Consider the following 19,298-nt stretch of genomic DNA (forward strand, 5'->3'; position numbering starts at 1 on the left):
TAGCCATATAGGCACAGCATGTCATGGGCTAGGTCGACCAAAGATTCTAAAATTAACTTTGGTAATGAGAGTGGCCCAGTTCAGCCCATTGAGCGGCCATGGCTAACACTAGCAAGTCCTGCCTCTTTTGCATGACTTCTGAAATCTTCACGGTCACTGCTCACCATCCAGATTGCAGAATACCTTGGTTGTGTGAGCCTGTGTCTTCACCTGTCAGCCCTTTGGTGAAGGGAATCAAGCTCATAACAGGATTTTTTTTACCTTCAGGAGAATTCAGAAGAATTCAGTACCAACTGATTTCATCACAACCATCCACCTCAGTGGAGCAATGCTATTAATCATTTATGTACATGAGCAATTGTCCACATCTCTGTTAAAATTTAACAGTAGCACCCACGAATCAACCAATGCAGCCAAATCTGTCAAAAGAGGGAATGGTGATATACAGTAAATGTACACCGGACCAAGTAATAATAAATAACAAGGCATCTAGCGATCACCATCAGCTATATATATATATATATATATATATATATATAGACCAATAACCCTATTTCTTTCCACCAATCATAGGCTGACCACCATTTGAGCTACCCATTGTAGTGGGTCCGCCCATCTTATTTCCACCACCAAAACTTTTCACATCGATCAAATCGCTGAATAGATTATCAGGTATGTAGTATGGTCTGGTAGATGCTGCCGAAGAATCTTTTGGTTGTTGATGATTCACACTCAGTTGTGCTTGATTTGCAGTCTGCCCATTGCTTGGTGAACCCACAGGACTGTTATGCTGGATTAACTGGGGGGCTGCAAATGGTGTATAAGATATTGAAGAAGGGGGGTATGAAGCTGGGGGAGGTGCATATGTGGCTGGTTGAGCAACAGGAGTGGCAGCAGGGCGAGGATCTTGGTAATTAACCGAAAGGAAAGGGTTAGAATCAACAGGTTGTGTAGGTGCCACCCATGGTGGTGCAGGGTAGCCATAGCCAGATGCATATGCTGGAGGCTGAGGTGGATATGCTCCAGTCTGGGCCCAAGGTGCAACGTAGTTGCTGTTCTGTGGAGCATAACCCTGGCTTGCAGCGTGAGGCTGGTAGTTTGAAGGATACTGTGGCACACTAGAAGGATATCGTTGCCCATTTGTAACTGTAGGTTCATGGGGCCCATTTTGATTATGTGTAACTGCAGGTTGCTGGGGTCCATTTTGATCCTGTGCTGAAGAATCTGTTGAAGTTTCAGGAGTAGGGCTGCACAAGGTGAGGCTTAGAAGGTCGATCATGTCCAGCTCTTTTGGTTCAGTGCTAGTACTGGGAGCAGGATCAAGAAGAACCAGTGCATTGCTTGCAACAGAAGATGACGATTCTGAAACTGCTTGATCAATGGGTACAAGGGCAAGGTCCGCCCCAGTGCTGGACGATGCATCGTCACTACTTACTACGGATTTGTTTTTCCTGCAGATGCATAAAGCATGAAGCGTTAACATACTGTGCAGGAAAATAAAGTTGGCATTCTACAGGCTGCTCAGACATACCTTTGAGCTAGCTGGGCAAACTCATCTTCCTCTTCGTTAACATTATCATTATGTTCTGGGGGTGCAGATGGCTTTACTGCAGGAGCCTCCATAGGAGCCTCGATTGCCTCTCGCACAGGTGCTTCAACTGCCAAAGGAGCACCAGAGGCCACAGCATCATACTTTGCCAGTACACTTTGTAAGAGATCATTTATCTCCAGTCCTTGCTTTAGTAACTGTTCATTCCTAGATAGCATCAAATATCACAAAAGTCACATGCGTGCTATACAGCAGACACAGCAATGTAGATCCAATAAGCTACAATGGATATAAAAGAATAATGGGAACCATGCAAGACCATTGCAGATCAAAGAGAAAGAAGTGACAATATTTACACAGCAAAATATTTACCCTGATGAACTGACAAACTGCAGAAGCTTTTGTTGATTTGAGCGACACTCGGTCACAAGATCTGTGATAATTTCATCGTTAATAGCCTAGGTCAAACAAATTTAAGAGGTCAGTCACCCACATCAATTAGAGTACAACATGGTGGCAAGAATAAATTAGAAGATAATTCTTTCATACCGTTCGATCAGATGGGTTTAAAGCATACACCATATCCTTCAGTAGGTCTGTCACATTTCGAATCTTATTAAAATCTCCTAAGCTGTAACCAAAGAAAAACACTTCTAAAATCATGAGACAGGTTAATTGAGTGTGAAAAGGCCAAATTAGTAAGGAAAAGGGCATGACCTCAGATTCTCAACATCCGAGGACATTCTGTCACTTAGACTTCCTGCAGCATATCTGGGTGAACCATAGGTCTGAGAATTATGTGTAGCTGGAGGAGTAAATATTGGCGGGGCATCTATAGGACGTTTTGGGAACACCACACCTGTCGCCTGCAGCAAAGTTTCAGTTAGCAAAGATAGTTGCGACCAAAAGGATTGTTTCCAGAAAAAAAACAGAGAGGCAGAAATGGATCTCTGCGGCTGTGCCAAAAAAAAAAGATCAGGGGGAAATGCTACTCAATACTCTACTTGGGAAGATGCCACTCAAATTCTCTGTTGCTTTGAATATATCATTTTCTCTCCCTTTTCTTATTTCCCATCTTTCTCTCCTAGAAATGAGAGAAAAGGGCAGGGATTGAAAGAGAAGTAGAAAGATATACTTGAAAGCAATGAGAAACTTGAGTGGCATTCAAATAAAGGAAACAGAGTGACATTTTCTTTTCAAGTGCCATGTTTTTTAGTAGCTTGCTAAAATCAATTTGCCAGAAAGAAGGGGATGCCACTCATTATTGATGGATGTTGAACACAGGGTTCTGAAACCATGCACAGTGGAAACAATACTTGGTGACAATATCTAACATAAAAGATATTTCAAACAGAGATCAATTGCATACCTTTACTTCAAGATATGCCCAATGATATTGTGGGTATTTACTTCCAGGACCACCAAATGCCTCTTGCCAAGAGTCTAAAAGTAATAATATTTTATCCCTTACCTGCATATCATTCTGAAAGCAAATTCCAAAAGAGAGATTGTTTAAAATCCTAACATGGATTTCAGGTTATTAGAGGTAGTGAGAAAACAAGATAGGAATAGAACACAAATAAATTAAAACGGATCTTTCCAGAACCAAAAACTAGGGCATGTCAGATGACCCAAAGGAACAAAGGTAAGCCGTGATAGTTAGAGAAGGAGAAGCTGCTCTAAATCTCTAACAATGATGGTTCGACTCAACAAAACAATAGTTTACGGCTTCTCATTGCAAAGGACTTTGAAAAAAGAACTTGCAAAGGAAAAGGTGTTTTCTAGTATATGCAGAATATGGAATTGTAGGCATATGTATATGAAAAAACTCGCCACTTTGACACTCTGATACTAATAATGACTCATTACTGTAGTATTTAATACTCCGATACTAATAATGACTCATTACTTCATTAGTGTGGTATTTAACAGAAACAAGGCATACGATGACAGCACCACCAATATGATGGACATTATCTTATGTTGTTTCGATTTATTAGATTTTTGGAAAGATAAGAGGTTCTGGAACCACAGTTCAAAATTGGCACAAACAATCATCCAATCACATTCTAGGACCAGTTAATTGATGGTGTCACCACCAATAAGAATCCAAAGTTCTTAGACCAAAATATTCATGGGAATTAGTATGCCCTCCAGTTAAGCACTGAACTAGTTCAACATATACAATTGCTACTGAAACTGTTCAAGATTAAAGAAAATCTGGTTAAAAATTGTACACTAAGAAAAAAATATAGGATAATAGGAAATATAAAAGTAAAGGAAGGAGAATATTAAATTATATACCTTCTTCTGGATAATTTTAACCATTTCTTGCAGAACATGCTGTTCAGCAACTTCAAACTGAACATATTCACCACAGTTCTTCATCATTGTCTCCAAAAGCTGCACCAGTTTATAACTGATATGAATAAAATAAAATAAAATAAAATAAAATAAAATAAAGCTTGTATTCTTATTGTGCATTAAAGTATTAAATAATTCTCACATGTTTCATGATGCCACAATGAAAGTACATACCGTCAAAGCAAAAAACTGAACCTTTGGGTCCTTGTTCTGCAATCTCTTTTTCACTGCCTTCACCACATCCTTTGTTTGCCTGATTCAGATGTTCAAAATCAGTACGATAAAGTTGATAGGTACCAGAAGCCCAGAACCAATAAACCTTAAAATTCTCCAGTCATGGTAGTGTAACGAAACCATTACGGCTCTTCCAAGCAGAAAGGCTAAATGAAATCTTAGTATAAAATCAAAACCTATGCACCATACAGGTAAAAACAAACCGCAATTTCAAGTTTGTCTGCATGTCAATGGCATGGGGCCACCGTTTGTCTTAATCATAAATAATCATTACGAAGTAAAGTTAGACAATAGCATCATTTGTTCCACCCAGCTCATGGAATTGTAATAAGAAAATAACAAGGTAATTGATACACTCATTTTATCATTTCAACAAGGGCAACACTTACTGGAAGTTTCCCATACCAAAAAAAAACAATATATGCTAGACTCCTAACTGTAGCCCTATGTGAATTTTATCACTTTGATGCCCTTTCTACACAAGATTCTCAAATATTCTTGTTCTCCCAGGTTTATATGCAAGTAAAGTTCACAAATCACAACTGGAAGGACCATCACCTACAAGAATAACCATGTGAGATGGCAAAAGCCAAGCTCTATAGCTAAATTGTTTTTCCCCAACGCACGCCACGGGCTAAAGTTAAGGGCAATAAACAACATCTAGTATTAAGGTCAATTTACTGTGCGTCGAATATGCATGGCGGAGCAGACTCCTGATTTCCTCTCATCCAATTGTCAAACCCCACAAAATTCTGGCCAAAACACAACGGCGGCTGCACCGGCAACACCCACAAAAGCCAAAGCGAGGACCGAAACCCCCTACAAATTCCCCACGCCGGCTCGACGAGGAGTGAGAGAGGCAGCGCGCTCACCAGACGTCGGCGTTGAGGATGTCGCAGATTTCGAGGTTGACGGCCCAGTCGGGCCCCATCAGCAGGTGGCTCGTGGCCTTCTCCACCCGCGACGACGCGCTCGGCCGCGTCGCGGGCGCCGCCCCCACCATGGCCCCCGACGGGTACATCGCCAGCCGCCGCCCACCGCTGGCGGGAAGGGCTAGGGTTCCGGCCGGACGTGGATTGGAGGAAGGGCGAGTGATAGTTACCGGCTCCGCCCACCGGCGCCGTTATTAGCAACGAGGTTTGCGAAAAATCAGGGGCCGTTAAGGCAGCTCTGCGGAAGCAGACTTTTCCATATATCAATATCAACCGTCGTGAGGCGCAGAGGAGGGGCGCTTAGCTGTCAAGCCCTCGTGATATGCCTCCCTACTGACAGGTGGGCCCTGTACCGAGAACGAGCGCTTATAGTTGGTCAAACTAGGTAAGGCCTTGTTTAGTTTATCAAAAAAACTAAAAACTTTTTAAGATTTCTCGTCACATCGAATCTTGCAGCACATACATAGAGCATTAAATATAGATAAAAACAAAAACTAATTACACAGATTGTCTATAGATCATGAGACAAATCTTTTAAGCCTACCTACTCCATGATTGGATAATGTTTGTCAAATAAAAACGGAAATGCTACCGTATCAAAATCTAAAAACTTATGTAAACAAGGCCTTACATTGTTCATCCCACGGTGAAATTACGTGGTAAGCACCGCCTTTCTTTGCGCTAATTTTCTATATGCCCAATTCAGTGAAAACATAGAAAGTTGACCATAAAAATATTGAGCCCTCTATTTATGACGATTTATTACTAGTAGTTCTAAAGTAGTTAGATTTTACTTTTTTTATCAAAATAAAGTACGAATTGTCAACGATCCAAAGATATCATTCTTCAATACTCTTTTGATTTCTTAGGCTAGTTTTAATGGAGAGTTTAATTTCTTAGCGTAAGCGAGTTTCATCCCTATAAAACTTAGTTTATCCCATAAAACATTTATTATCTCCTTCTTCATCTATTCCACATGCCATATCAAATTATTCAATGCTATAAAACTCTCGAAACTCCTACTAAAACTCGTCTTATATTGATTATTCCTTTTTAACAGGGCCTAGTAAGAACCTTAAAACCGGTGCGCTAGTTCTTTGTTTGTTGTGATTGGACGATTCATTTTGGAGCATCGTCGAGGTGTTGTGTATATTAGTATATCCATTCGGGCTGGTGAGGTCCATGGTCATGGATGACAGGATCATCGAATTTAAAATAGTGTTGCCCTCCAACTCCAATGCAAGGGTGCAACAGCTAACCACTCCTTGGAGCGGGCAGCTGCGAAAGCTTCCTGCTAATGAACAGAATTTATTCATGTGACATTAGGATTGGTATAGTTTGTTACGACGACTAAGGATGCAGGGTCCTCTCGGCTCCGGTTCTGGTTTCTTTAAAAAAGTCGTTTTTAAATAAAAAGTAGAGAAACCGAAGTCGTTTTGGCGAAGCCATAAATTATAACTTCTTCAAAACGGCTCTGCCTACTCTAGGAAAGCTCATCGTGAGGAGTTCTGCCAAATAAACTCTAAATGTCAGGTTAGAAATAGAGTGATTTTGAGTTTGTTCGTTTGTTTTAAAAATCATAGCTAAAAATATTATTTGTTGATTTATTATGAAAAAAATATTATTCAATGACTAATACATTCGGCAGAAACGAACATGACTACCTCATGCTTCCAAAGACAAGAAAAAAAACGTTGACAAAGGAAGAGCAACTTTTGATTTGCGATACACGTACATCAGGTACATCTTGGATAAACAGTGATTTGGATAAACTGTGCAAGTAGCAGCTGCTGTTTTTTTTGTTTCTTTCCTTTTTCGAATCGAGCAGCTGCTGCAGCGAACGAGCTCAATCATATAGCACTTTAGTTTTTATTTGACAAACATTGTTCAATCATGGAGTAACTAAACTTATAAGATTCGTCTTACGATTTACAGACAAACTGTGCAATTAGTTTTTATTTTTATCTATATTTAATGCTCCATGCATATACTGTAAAATTCGATGTGACGGAGAATAAACAAGGCCACTCCGAGTAAAAAAAACGCTGGACCAGCCCAATTGAACTTTGTTCGAGGACTAGGGCCCAGCCGCAAAGCCCGAGAACGACAGCAGTACCCGTCCATCGCCATCGACTGATCGACCCCACGCAAGTTCGCAAGAGCACCTCACCCTCCATCTCGCGGCGATCTCTCTGACCACGGCGATGGCCGCCGCCGCCCTCCGCTCCTCCGCCGCACGCCGGCTTCTGCGCCTCGCCCCGGCAGCGTCATCGGCTCTGTCCGCTGCTTCCCGGCCCACCGCCGGGGTGGCGCCGCTCACGCGCCCGATCGCCGCGCTATCAGGTACTCCTCCCCACGTCCCTTTGATTCGACTGATCTTCCGGGTTGATTCCTGGTTAGGATCCTCCGGGGCGGGATTCTCCTAGATATGGTTGCCCTAATTACTAGGGAGATTAAAATTCGAGGTTGATGCTAGTGGGGAGATTTATTGCAAGGCCAGAAGCTATTACACCGTAGGAAGGGCGTTACTATGCGAGAGTTTATGATTGACTGGAGTTGACATACTCTAGCTCAGAGTTACATCAACGTGAAGATAGAGAGTTGCCTGGACACCTGCTCAGATGTGAAATGTGTGGTCCTAGAGCGTTTCTTTCTAGGGTGATGTCCAATCAAACTATTGAATGGACTCACTTTCTTATTGATTGAACACATGCATTTCGAGTGATGTTGCTTGAAAGCTAGAACGTCGGTTACTTGACAATGAGGCCTTTGCTTATATGAAGCAACTAGACAAAAGGTTGTCTAGCCTTTGTCTGAGTACACGGGCTTCAGGAAGTCAGCAACAACATATCATTATTTATGTTTTCACGCATGGGGTCAGGGGTGCCATGAGATTGTGACTGTTTAGGGTTGGCCCATCCTGTGCTGTGGCTGCAAGGAGGGTTGGTTTGAGTGAAGGTGGAAGGGAATAAGGGACATCTTGTATTTTTTTCATGTGGATGGGGGAGGGAGGGAGGGGGGGGGGGGGCTTTTGAACCCCAATGGTTCTATTCCAATATATAGTGTTCTTAATCATGAACTTAGGGATATAGTCATTAACTAAAAGGGGGTTATAAAGGTTGCCTTTTCCATCTTATATACTTGGTTAATACTGATCTTTCATTCTAATAAAATGTGCGCTGAGTTCTGTGAGAGAAATGGTTAAAGAGTATTCAAAGTGATAAAACTTACTTTAACGAGATTAAATTATTTTATGTGAAATCGTTTGAGTTGTGGAATTTTTTTCTTTGATTTGTGTTTATATATTTGGGAAAATGCTAGAAGACTCAAATGCCTTGTTTGTTTTCATTATGATGTGATTCTAATACTGCACTTCACTTAAAACTTCTCATCTTAATTAGCTTGTCCATGTTATAAGCTCAGGTGGGAACAATCCTATCTCATGGAAACCGAGGCGCTTCTTCAGTTCAAATGAAAAACACTTGCCTGCAATATCTGATCCAGAGATAGAAGCTGCATTTAAGGATTTGTTGGCTGCTAGTTGGAATGAACTTCCAGATTCTCTCATAGAAGAAGCAAAGAAAGCAGAATCTAAAGCCACCAATGATAAGGCTGGTCAAGAGGCTTTGAAAAATGTATTTCGTGCAGCTGAGGCATGTGAAGAATTTAGTGGAACCTTGGTTACCCTAAGAATGGCTCTTGATGATCTTTGCGGCCTGACTGGCGAAGTCAGTATTTGTTATCTCTGCTTCCTCATGTATTTTTTTGGGGTGCTTATATCAGTCTGATCAAGACAAATCTTTTGCAGAATGTGGGTCCCTTACCTGGTTATATTGAAGATGCTGTTAAAGCTGCATATAATCGCTACATGACATATCTGGAGTCCTTTGGCCCTGAGGAAAATTATCTAAGAAAGAAGGTGGAGACTGAGTTGGGGACAAAAATGATACACCTCAAAATGAGATGCAGTGGCATAGGTTCCGAGTGGGGAAAGGTATGTCTTCTGAATGTTACTTGTCCCTGTGGTACAGTTTTACTAAAGTATCGTCTATCGTCTTATGCTGTAGAAAATTAGAAATATGCTGCCTGATACTTTTGTGATTCTTGATGTTTGTAGAAGTTTCTCCAACTGTGCCATAGTTCCTTTTAAGACTATGTTCAGTTTTTGTTCCATATGCAGTGTTGCTGCATTTTTAATAGAATTTTATCATGTTTATTGCTTGACTGATTTTTGTATCATTGAATTTACCATGCTTGGTCTTTTGCCTATCCCAAGAAAATCTATTAAAAACTTGAATCTGTATTTTCCTCAACCATCCATCCATTATTTTCTGTACCATGTGGAAGCCCATGATTTCCAGAAACTGGTGTTAATTCTTCAGTTGCTAGTGGGATCCTAAACCTTGATATTGATTGTATTTCACTTGGTTCAAAGAAAATAAAGCAAATTATACGTAACAACCGACCCATAGCTTTTGTCTTGCTGTAAGTGTTCATGCGCTGAATGTCATTGCAAGATCTGGCAAGGATTGTTAAATTAGTTTGTCATGTATGTGATAGAACTCTTGGTACCATAAATTGGATCCAATTGCACTTTGCATGTGAAATCTGAAGTACCAAATATGGCACCCCTTCTGTCTGTGACGAGGTGACAGCAACTGGTTGTTTTGCTACCAGCCTACCACCAGGGACAAGCTAATGTCAATCCTCCCTGCGGGTAGGATTTTGAGAAAAAGTATATCAGACATTTTGGAATTGGTGATATGTGATTTAGATTTGCTTTATTGGTTCAGGGTAATTTTTGTTATTTCAATTTGGTAAACATTGTCCCTTTTTCTCCAACTTTCACCATAAACCAGCAAAACAAGCATGCATTTGGGCTGATTTGTGGCCAATATTGTCTAGTCTTCCTCCATGATCTTTTTTGCTCACGGCATTGCTTGCAGGCAAGCAGCTTTATAAGAATCACATGAGTGTGCCTTTTCGAACACCTTGTGCACATAATCATAGTGTACCATTTATGGGGAAAGGATGTTCTGGTCCAATGTCGTTATTACTATGAAAATGTACCTTCTCCTTCATTTTTTTTCCATCAGATTGTTTTCTGATGATGAAAATGAATTATGTCCTGCTCAGCCTCATAGCATGTATGGAATTATGTTCCCATTTTGATACACATCGAGCCTGCTTGTTGTGTCACAATCACAACTGAAGCTGGTGAAATAGCATATATTTAGGACTCCGTACTCATAATTTACTTGTTCTACTGCAGATCTCCCTGATTGGCACCTCAGGGATCTCGGGTTCCTATGTTGAGCTAAGGGCATGATGGGAAGTCTGCAGATCAGACATCAGAACCATGGAAACCCCTTTGTAGCTACCATGGCAATAACAATGAGATCGTCAAGCAGCTGTGCACTTCAAGTAACTCCAGATACTGCCGTCTTTGTGTCTGTAATAAGAATGTGTTTCATATGCGTGAAACCTGTCAATTCTGTTATTTCGCCTGATTTCTTGTTCGACTGTTGTGAATTGTATACTTTGTTCATGAAGCACTGATCATATGCCTTCCCTCGCTACTCAACTTCCTTCAGCATTGCAAAAATACAGTGACCTGCCATTCTTTTATGCAAGGGTTTAACAATCTCAATATGTGATTGCTATTCATTAACTAGTGAGTTTAGCATGTTAAATTTAGACCTTTTCCAATCACTTAAATATAAAATGTACTAATTAAAATGATGTGAAAAATGAGATTTAACGTTTACTTATATTGAATAATAATCTGAGTTTCATTAGACCTTTTGTTAAATCCCAAGACCCACAATAAGCTGATAGGTCAATCCATGACATGCATGGTGCATATAAGGGAGACAACAGATTGTATGCTATATGAATATGTGTAAATTTGCTCATTTTTTAGATATAGGCCTTGTTTAGTTCTAAAATATTTTGCAAAATGGACACTGTAGCTCTTTCGTTTGTATTTGACAAATATTATTCAATCATGGACTAACTAGGCTCAAAATATTTGTCTCGTCAATTCCGACCAAACTGTGCAATTAGTTTTTATTTTTGTCTACATTTAGTACTTCATGCATGTGTCTAAAGATTCGATGTGACTGGAAATCTGAAAAATTTTGCAAAATTTTTTAGGAACTAAACAAGGCCATAGATTGTACGCTATAAATATTAGGGCAATTATTTGTTCATCGACAAGGTGCCTTTACTCACGGTAGTAAGTTACAAGACAGGTGCATACAAGGGAGACGGTTAACAAGCGGCCTGGAATTATATGCAACCCAGAAAAAGAAAAGCTCATTGATTTCTATTTTACACAGTAATGTATCACCAATACAAGTATACAACATTGGCCACCTGGTAATTTTCCTCACAGCCATCTACCTACGTATCTCCTCACAAACATCTACAACATGAGAGGGGCACAGGCTAAACTTGCGTCTCATGGGTCGAAGCAAATCTCGCTGCAAGGAAGAAATACCGAAGGAATACCCAAGAGGAACGCATGAGCATGACACGAGCAACAATCGTGAAGCGGTTGGCCTGCAAACAATAACAGCATTTTGATCTGATCTGAGCCATCATCTGCTAGATACATCACCTCCTCTGACTTTGTCACTGATGGAGCTCATGATGTTCGAGGCAATGGCGATGCTGCTGGTGACCACTGCCAGAACGATCATCGTTGCCGCCAATGCCTTGTCCTTGCGCTTCGCTATTCCATGAACATCCCTTCAGAAAAATCGAGTGTTAATTAGATTCTAAGCTAGCATAGCATAGCATTGACAATGCAAAAGGTGGTTCAGAAATTGGCCGTCGTACCTGAGAACTATGGCGCCAGGGAAGATCAACGAGATGGTGACCGCGAACGTGGACCCGGAGTACTCGAAGAGCGTCCAGATGCTGGGGATGGCGATTGCCAGCGCGTAGAGCACCGCCATGAGCACGACCGTCAGGGACACGAACCGGCGCGTGTCGGCGGCGAGCGGCCGGCGGCCCGGGAAGAGGAGCTCGTCGACGTTGACCCGGAGCGAGAAGAGGAGGAGCGGGAACACGAGCACGAGGTGCAGCGCGTAGCTGAGGCGCGCCGCGTCGTTGAGCGCCTGCGGGACGCCGGCCCCGGAGCTGCGGTCGAAGTTGGCGAGCACGTCGGCCATGGTGGCGTCCCCGAACAGGAGGTACCCGAAGAATCCCACGGCGGCGTAGATGGCGGCGCAGAGCACGAGGGAGATGCGCACGGCCGTCTTCATGTCCGACGTCTTGCTCAGCTCCGCGCGGATCGGGTGCACTGCATCATCAGTTGCCAGCGACGTTCGAGTGAGACAAAGTCGAGCAGCGCGTGTCAGGCATGCAACGACATTCTGCGTGCATGGTGGTTGCAGAAGGAACCGGTACCGTTGAAGTGGAAGGTGAAGGCGACGACGATGACGGGGACGGCGGTGAAGAGCTCGAACGGCGAGGAGAGCCTGGAGAAGTCCGGGAGCATCCGCGGCATGGTCGCGGTGCCCTTGAAGAGCGCGTATAGCGCGATCCCCAAGCTGATGAGCATGAACACCACCGCCAGTAGGATGGAGATGGCCGACGTGAACCTCAGCGAATCTGCATGTTGAAACAAGCTGGTGAATACCATGGATAAACACCTGACAGATCTTTACATATACCCATTGGCAACTCAGTTTCCAATAAGGCAACAATCTTCTGATGAATTTCTTTTAAATTTTGCACGGTGGGAAGTCGCGACGCCGGAATCAGCCAAGCTGTTCCACGTTCTGCACAATTCGCAATTTCGCATCGATGTACCGCTCGTACGTACCGACACGCTTCCGGAGCACGAGAGGCAGGAGAATCGCCGCGGCTGCCACCAGCACCACCTCCCGGCTGGTCCACCAATGGCTTCCGAACCACTCCTGCAGCACCCCCGAGTGCGCCTCCACCCCGCCGGTCGCCGCGCCCGACATCACGTCCCCTGCACGGCGACAGCATGGCAATGGCATGGCACCTGGTCACTCGCACCGGCCGGAACAGTCTCGCACGCTAGCACTGGCATGGCCGTGTGGGGCTCGTGGCGTTACCGATGATGTTGAGGTAGACGGTGAGTGTGCCGAAGCCGTTGAAGGCGATGAACGCGTTGAGCAGCTTGGCACCGGCGCGGCCGAACGCGTCGTCCATCAGGGCAGCGTACGACGGCGCGCCGCGGGTGTACCGGAGCATGAAGTCGACGGCGGCGTTGGCAAGGACGGCGACGCCGGCGATCAGCGCCAGCGCCGGCGCCACGCCCAGCACGCGCATGGCCGCCGGGATCGACATGATCCCGGCGCCCACCACGCTCGTCGACACGTTGAACACCGCGCCAAGAACCGAAGCGGAGCCGCCCCCGCGCGGGGCGTCGACGACGTCCCCGGCGTGCTCCGGCAGCAGCAGGGCGGCCCCCTCCGCTGTCGCGTTGTCACAGCCGGCGCTGGGCATAGCTGAGAACGGCGGGTTCTTGGACACCATGGTTTCAGTGGGAGGGATAGAAGAGGAGTGAAGCTCTGCTGGTGCTGGGACTATTTGGTGCGCGCGCGTATGTCTGGGATTCTGCGGCTCGAGAGCGTGTAAACGTGGCGAAGTGGCGAGAAAACGATGGGGTGGACTGGCGTTGGGATAAGAGCTGAGTCATACACGTGCTGCATGCTGCCCTCTGCACAGTACAACCCGCTGGCAAGTGGGCCTGGGGTTGTCGTTAGCTGGTCATGTCATGTGGCCCGTATTTTCTAAGAATTGTTAATTGGTACTACCGTAGAACGAGGAAGTACTCCCTCGATCCAAAAAATATAATTTTAACAATAAATCTGGACACTACACATATCTAGACTCATCTAGACGAATTGTGTTTATTTATAAAACGGAGAGAGTACAATATAATAATATTAGCCTGCTGTGGTTATGTAGTGCCGTGCAAGTGCAAGCAATAGGAGTATGATTATGTGATTTTTTTAGACGAGTATGATTATGTGACTATGTCCCCTATTTTGGCTTGTTGCATTTTGCTTCAATTATTTTGCCTGGGCGTGACCCACGTGACCAAGACTCCCAGAGTTTCGGCTTTAGCACAGAAAACAAGTAGAACTCCACTCCTGAAAGAAGGTTGGTCATATTTGGAACTTGGCATGCCAATTAGGCATCAATCTCACATCTCAGCAACCTTGAAAGCCGAGCCATAAGATGATCATGCACTGTACTGCACAGTTAGTTAGAACTGTGCTTGTTCCCTCAGTGTTTATCTCTCATAATAAATCAGCAAACAATACTTTCTGTCATAGTTTATCAGCCAAAACAAGCAGGGTGCGATCAATACTATTGGCACTCATTATTGAGTTTTGACCACCTGGCATGCAAAATTGATCGTGCCAACAAATGCTCGTCATGGCGACTGCCTCATTTTAAATCGCTGGATATGCTAGCTTGTTCTGAATTTATGTAACATTTGATGATCTTTCCCGTCCCATGACCATGAGGTGCTTAGTGCCATTTGCTAATATTGGATTTCTACTATAGTAGTGCCACAGAGGGAACATTTCTGCTCAAGGAGAAGGGAAAAAGAGCTGCGCGTGAAGGGCGTTGGAGAGAGTTTCACGACACCTTGGCGCACAGTGAGAAGATCAGTGAAAGCTGTGTAATGTCTTTCTCTTTTTATTTCCTGTTTTAATCACTATATATTGGGCGTGCGTGGACAGCTAACTGAAGTGGTGAATACGACGAACCTGTGGCCAGAACTGAGGAAGGGGGCGAGGCTGGCAGAACAGCTAGCCAGCGAGAGGTCTTCGTGGCCAGGGCGATATGGACGAGACGGCAGATAGGGTTTCAGATTTTGTGACCATCCATGGACGGCGGGTGGCTTAGGAGGGGCCTAGGTGCGACGACGTTGTCGATGAGCGAGCGAAGAGATAATTATATGTGTGGTGCCAGCAGCGGGGACGAGGCACCGATGAACACTCTCGGATTGGGATTAGGGAATGACGACGGGTTCGTTCGACGGAGGCGGTAGGTGGATGGTGAGGTCGCCGGTGGCTTGGGTGGCGGTCGAGGTGTGCGGTGGCGGGTCTGGCCGGCTAGGGCCCCTAAGGAAGAAGACCCGAGCAAGAAAAGGTAGAAGAAAAAATGTACGCACATCTATAGCAGTGCACGCGTCAAGTGAGAGGATCGCTTCTTTTTGGGATATTATGTTTGTTTGTTGTTGGGGTTTTCTGTTTAGATGCGCAATTTGTTTTCTATTTCACAAAAGGTAGGTTCCAATAGATATGCTATTTAATTAATTGTGTACTCCGTACATTTTAAAAAAGATGACGTTTTTAACTTACATTGTGTTTGACCGTTCGTTTTATTTAAAAAAATCTATAAATTATAAAATAATTAAACAATTATTAAAGTATACTTGAGAATAAAATAAGTCATAACAAAATAGGTGATATTTAGACAAAAAATTGAATAAGACGGATAGTCAAATAAGATGTCTAAAGGTTAAAAACGACATTGTTTTGGGGACGGAGGGAGTAAAATAAGAAGAACCAAGCGTCGGATATTTGACTTTGTAAAATAGCAACTGTAGAAAGTTTTTCTATTTTATAAAAGATCTAAATAATAAAATTTAGTAACTAATTTTAGCTAAGCTATTAGAGAGGCGTTCCAGCTAGCCAATAATGTCAACTACACTACTACAGAAACGAACTTCTGTGACGTTGCTACTGTTCACTCCGTGACGGGTGTTTTTTTGCCCGCTGCTATAAATCGTGCGATTTACCGCAGCGGACACTTTTAATTAACTGCGACGGACACTTTTACCCGCTACGGTAAATCGATTTACCGCAGCGGACATCTTAATACATCCGCCACGAAAAATCTACGGTAAATCGATTTACCGCAGCGGGCAACCTATCATGCCCGTCACAGTAAATTTTGAAGCTCAAATATATAAGGTCTCTACCTGCTGCTGCTGCTAGCGGTGATTATTCAATTTAGTGCCTCACGGCCTGCAGCTGGCGGTGGTGGTGGCGGCCCCGCTGTTCCTGGGCGACGGCGACGAGGCGCTGATGGAGGCCCGTGGCGGAGCTGTTGAGCCCCGTGGGTCTGCTCCTCCTCCCCGTCTTCGGTAGGTTCCCCGACACCGTCCACCGCGTGGGAGGCTCCCCCGTCGGCGTCGCCTTCATGCTCCTCCTCATCCTCGCCTTGCTCTACTACCACTCCTCGCTCTGCCCACCTCCTCGGGCGGCGCGGACGGAGCACGGCGCCGCGGATGGAGCCCGGATCCACGACGGGGAAGGCACCAAGACATGGATCCCCTTTGTGTCGACATGAGGTATGCCGCTCCTCTTCCTCTTCCTCCCGTCCTCCTCTCTTTTTTCACTCATCTCACTGTTCTTCTTTCTCTCTTTCCAGATCCGGTGAAGGAGCCGCCACGAGCCAGATTTGAGAAGGTGGATTAGAGTAGATCCATGGACGACGACCGCGACAACCCTGGACCGGCGGCGCTAGGGTTTTCCCTGGCGGCGGCGGCGGCAACAGCCTGGATGGGCTCGGCGGGCCTGTCCAGTTTTTTTTGTTTTTTTAAATCATTAACCGCGACGAGCTATATAAGGTGTCTGCTGCGGTTAATGGGATTAACCACAACGGACACCTTATGTTGCCCGCTGCGGTAAATCCATTTTCCGCAGCGGGCACAGGCGTCCGCCACGGTGAGGCCACGATTAACCGTGACCTTTCATTCGTGGCGGACGCCAATGTCCGTTGCGGTAAACGTAAAGTACCCGTCATGGTTAAACAGTTGTGTAGTAGTGCTACTTAACCCGTCCTCCTAAGAAAATATATATCAAAATGAACAAGAATAATAATATTGTGGCCACGGCCTGCACGTCGGAACTCATACACTAGCAGTTCAAGTGATACCATCATATCTTCATCATCATGGCCCGCCTACCAAACTGCTATTTAATTTAAAAATTTAGGGTCAGATCCAAGTCCACATGCGTTTATACTACCGCTTTATCATCATATCGCCAGTGTAAGGTCATTTTTGTAATATTAAATCAGATTGGGCACTGATAAAAAAATCAGATTGGGCAGTGCCCCTAATGCATGGCTGCCACACAATCTCAACTGAACTATTGCTCTGAGTTTTTTTCAACCATGCCGGCAACTGAGATGTGAACTTACCGACACGGCGGCGGAGCACGAGCGGCAGCAGAAGGAAGACGGCGGTGACGAGCAGCACGAACTGCCTCCCCGTCCACCACTGCGGGCCGAACAGCTCCTGCAGCACCCCGGCGTGCTCGTCGCCTCCGCCGGCGCTCCCAGACATCACGTCCCCTGCGGCCGGCCGCACCACGCACAAATTATCACAATCGATTCGACCTGAATTCTCGACCTGAAGCTACTAGAGCGAGCTAGTGTATCTCACCGATGATGATGAGGTAGACGACGAGCGTGCCCGTGGTGGTGAAGGCGATGAAGACGTTGAGCACGGCGGCGCCGGCGCGGCCGAAGGCGTCGCCCATGATCCCCGCGTACGACGGGGCCTGCTTCTTGCTTCCGGCCGCCCACCCCGTGTACCGCAGCATGAACTCCACGGAGACGTCGGCGAGCGCGGCGACGGCGGCGATGAGGAACAGCGCCGGGACCACCCCGAGCACACGCATTGCTGCCGGGATCGACATGATGCCGGCGCCGACGATGCTCGTCGACACGTTGAACACGGCGCCGGAGACCGACGCCCCGCCGCCGCCGTGGCCACCCGCCGAGAACTCCGGCAGCAGCGGCTCGTCGTCTATCGCGCTGTCGCCGGCGCGCTTGCCTGTGCTCGCCGGCGGCGGCGTCATTCTCGCAGGTGTTCTCGGGCGTGTGGGTAGCGCTCGTCGACGGTCGACGGACGGCCGGAAACCAGTATAAATAAAAGTACTTAAAATAGCACGCGCCAGGTCCCAGCTGTGAAAATGACCGTTTTACTCTTCCGGGGCGAGGAAGGCTACGGAGAGATCGTTACTGGTGGAGGGGGTGTAGTTTCGTCATTCCGTGTGGGAGATCTTCGACACGACAAGCGAGGTGGCCAGGTGGGTATGATTGAGTTGGAGCCTTGGAGGTGCTAGTGGCCTCCGTGGGCTCGACCATGCTGTGGTGTACCTGGACGGGAACGCGGCTTGGGTTCGCCTTTCGCGATGATACGGTGAAGCGGGACTTGTTTAGCAATTAGGTCTTGTTTAGTTTCGAAAAGATTTCAGATTTCGGTACTGTAGCACTTTCGTTTGTTTGTGACAAATATTATCTAATTATGGACTAACTAGGATCAAAAGATTCGTCTCGCGATTTCCAGCTAAACTGTGTAATTAGTTTTTGCTTTCGTCTATATTTAATGCTTCATGCATATGTCGCAAGATTCGATGTGACGGGGAATCTTGAAAACTTTTTGTTTTTTGGGTGAGCTAAGGCCTTGTTTAGTTCCGAAAAATTTTGGGAAATGGACACTGTAGCACTTTCGTTTGTATTTGACAAATATTATCTAATCATGGACTAACTAGACTCAAAAGATTCGTCTCGTCAATTTCGACCAAACTGTGTAATTAGTTTTTATTTTCGTCTATATTTAATACTCCATGCATGCGTCTAAAGATTCGATGTGACGGAGAATGTGAAAAATTTTGCAAAATTTTCTGGGAAGTAAACAAGGCCTAAACAAGGCCTTAGCACACAAGCAGTGACGGCGGCACGAGCTTTTGCCCGGCCAGCCATTGCCCATTACTTGCGTTTCGGCTTATATGCCTGCAGCAGCAAATGACACTTTGGCTACTACTAGTATTTTGTTACGAATTTTGTCGTGAGGTCAATCTCCACAGGTCGCAAAACGATGGCCGACGCCAGTTTCTTCGTGTGAATCCAGTTGTTCGGCGTATGCCTCCATTGTTCCGCTATAATTATCATATATTGTGGCAATACATTTAAGGCCTTGTTTAGTTTCGAAAAGTAAAAAGTTTTCGGTACTGTAGCATTTCGTTTGTTTGTGACAAATATTATCCAATCATAGACTAACTAGGATCAAAAGATCCGTCTCGTGATTTATAGCTAAACTGTGCAATTAGTTTTTGTTTTTGTCTATATTTAATGTTTCATGCATGTGCCACAAGATTCGATGTGACGGGGAATCTTGAAAACTTTTTGGTTTTCAAGGTGAA

The 19,298-nt window shown here is 45.0% G+C and overlaps 3 protein-coding genes and 1 pseudogene across 4 annotated transcripts; 2 read left to right on the top strand and 2 right to left on the bottom strand.

Moving 5' to 3' along the window:
• LOC8085408 (vacuolar protein sorting-associated protein 27) lies at window positions 283-5,323 on the bottom strand. Its single transcript, XM_002458651.2, has 9 exons — window positions 5,020-5,323; window positions 4,088-4,166; window positions 3,854-3,952; window positions 2,919-3,032; window positions 2,267-2,415; window positions 2,099-2,180; window positions 1,922-2,007; window positions 1,532-1,756; window positions 283-1,451 (listed from the first exon to the last, which is right to left on the bottom strand). The coding sequence occupies exons 1-9, from the start codon at window positions 5,166-5,168 to the stop codon at window positions 551-553; spliced, it is 1,884 nt and encodes a 627-aa protein (XP_002458696.2). The 5' UTR covers window positions 5,169-5,323; the 3' UTR covers window positions 283-550.
• Window positions 7,171-10,731, top strand: LOC8085409 (succinate dehydrogenase subunit 5, mitochondrial). Its single transcript, XM_002456517.2, has 4 exons — window positions 7,171-7,422; window positions 8,503-8,807; window positions 8,888-9,073; window positions 10,352-10,731. Exons 1-4 carry the CDS (start codon window positions 7,284-7,286, stop codon window positions 10,406-10,408), a joined length of 687 nt encoding a protein of 228 aa, XP_002456562.1. The 5' UTR covers window positions 7,171-7,283; the 3' UTR covers window positions 10,409-10,731.
• Window positions 11,284-18,131, bottom strand: LOC8057728 (probable sodium-coupled neutral amino acid transporter 6). Of its 2 annotated transcripts, none has more exons than XM_021457084.1 (5): window positions 17,534-18,131; window positions 17,290-17,442; window positions 12,496-12,699; window positions 11,923-12,388; window positions 11,284-11,832 (listed from the first exon to the last, which is right to left on the bottom strand). In XM_021457084.1, the coding sequence occupies exons 1-5, from the start codon at window positions 17,949-17,951 to the stop codon at window positions 11,682-11,684; spliced, it is 1,392 nt and encodes a 463-aa protein (XP_021312759.1). In that variant the 5' UTR covers window positions 17,952-18,131; the 3' UTR covers window positions 11,284-11,681. The 2 variants fall into 2 exon arrangements, with proteins under 2 accessions (XP_021312759.1, XP_002458697.2); XM_002458652.2 differs by lacking the exons at window positions 17,290-17,442; window positions 17,534-18,131 and adding exons at window positions 12,914-13,066; window positions 13,173-15,476.
• Window positions 13,723-16,434, top strand: LOC110434080 (annotated as a pseudogene).

This window comes from Sorghum bicolor, chromosome 3 (assembly GCF_000003195.3).
Source record: "Sorghum bicolor cultivar BTx623 chromosome 3, Sorghum_bicolor_NCBIv3, whole genome shotgun sequence".
NCBI classification, from domain to species: Eukaryota; Viridiplantae; Streptophyta; class Magnoliopsida; order Poales; family Poaceae; genus Sorghum; species Sorghum bicolor.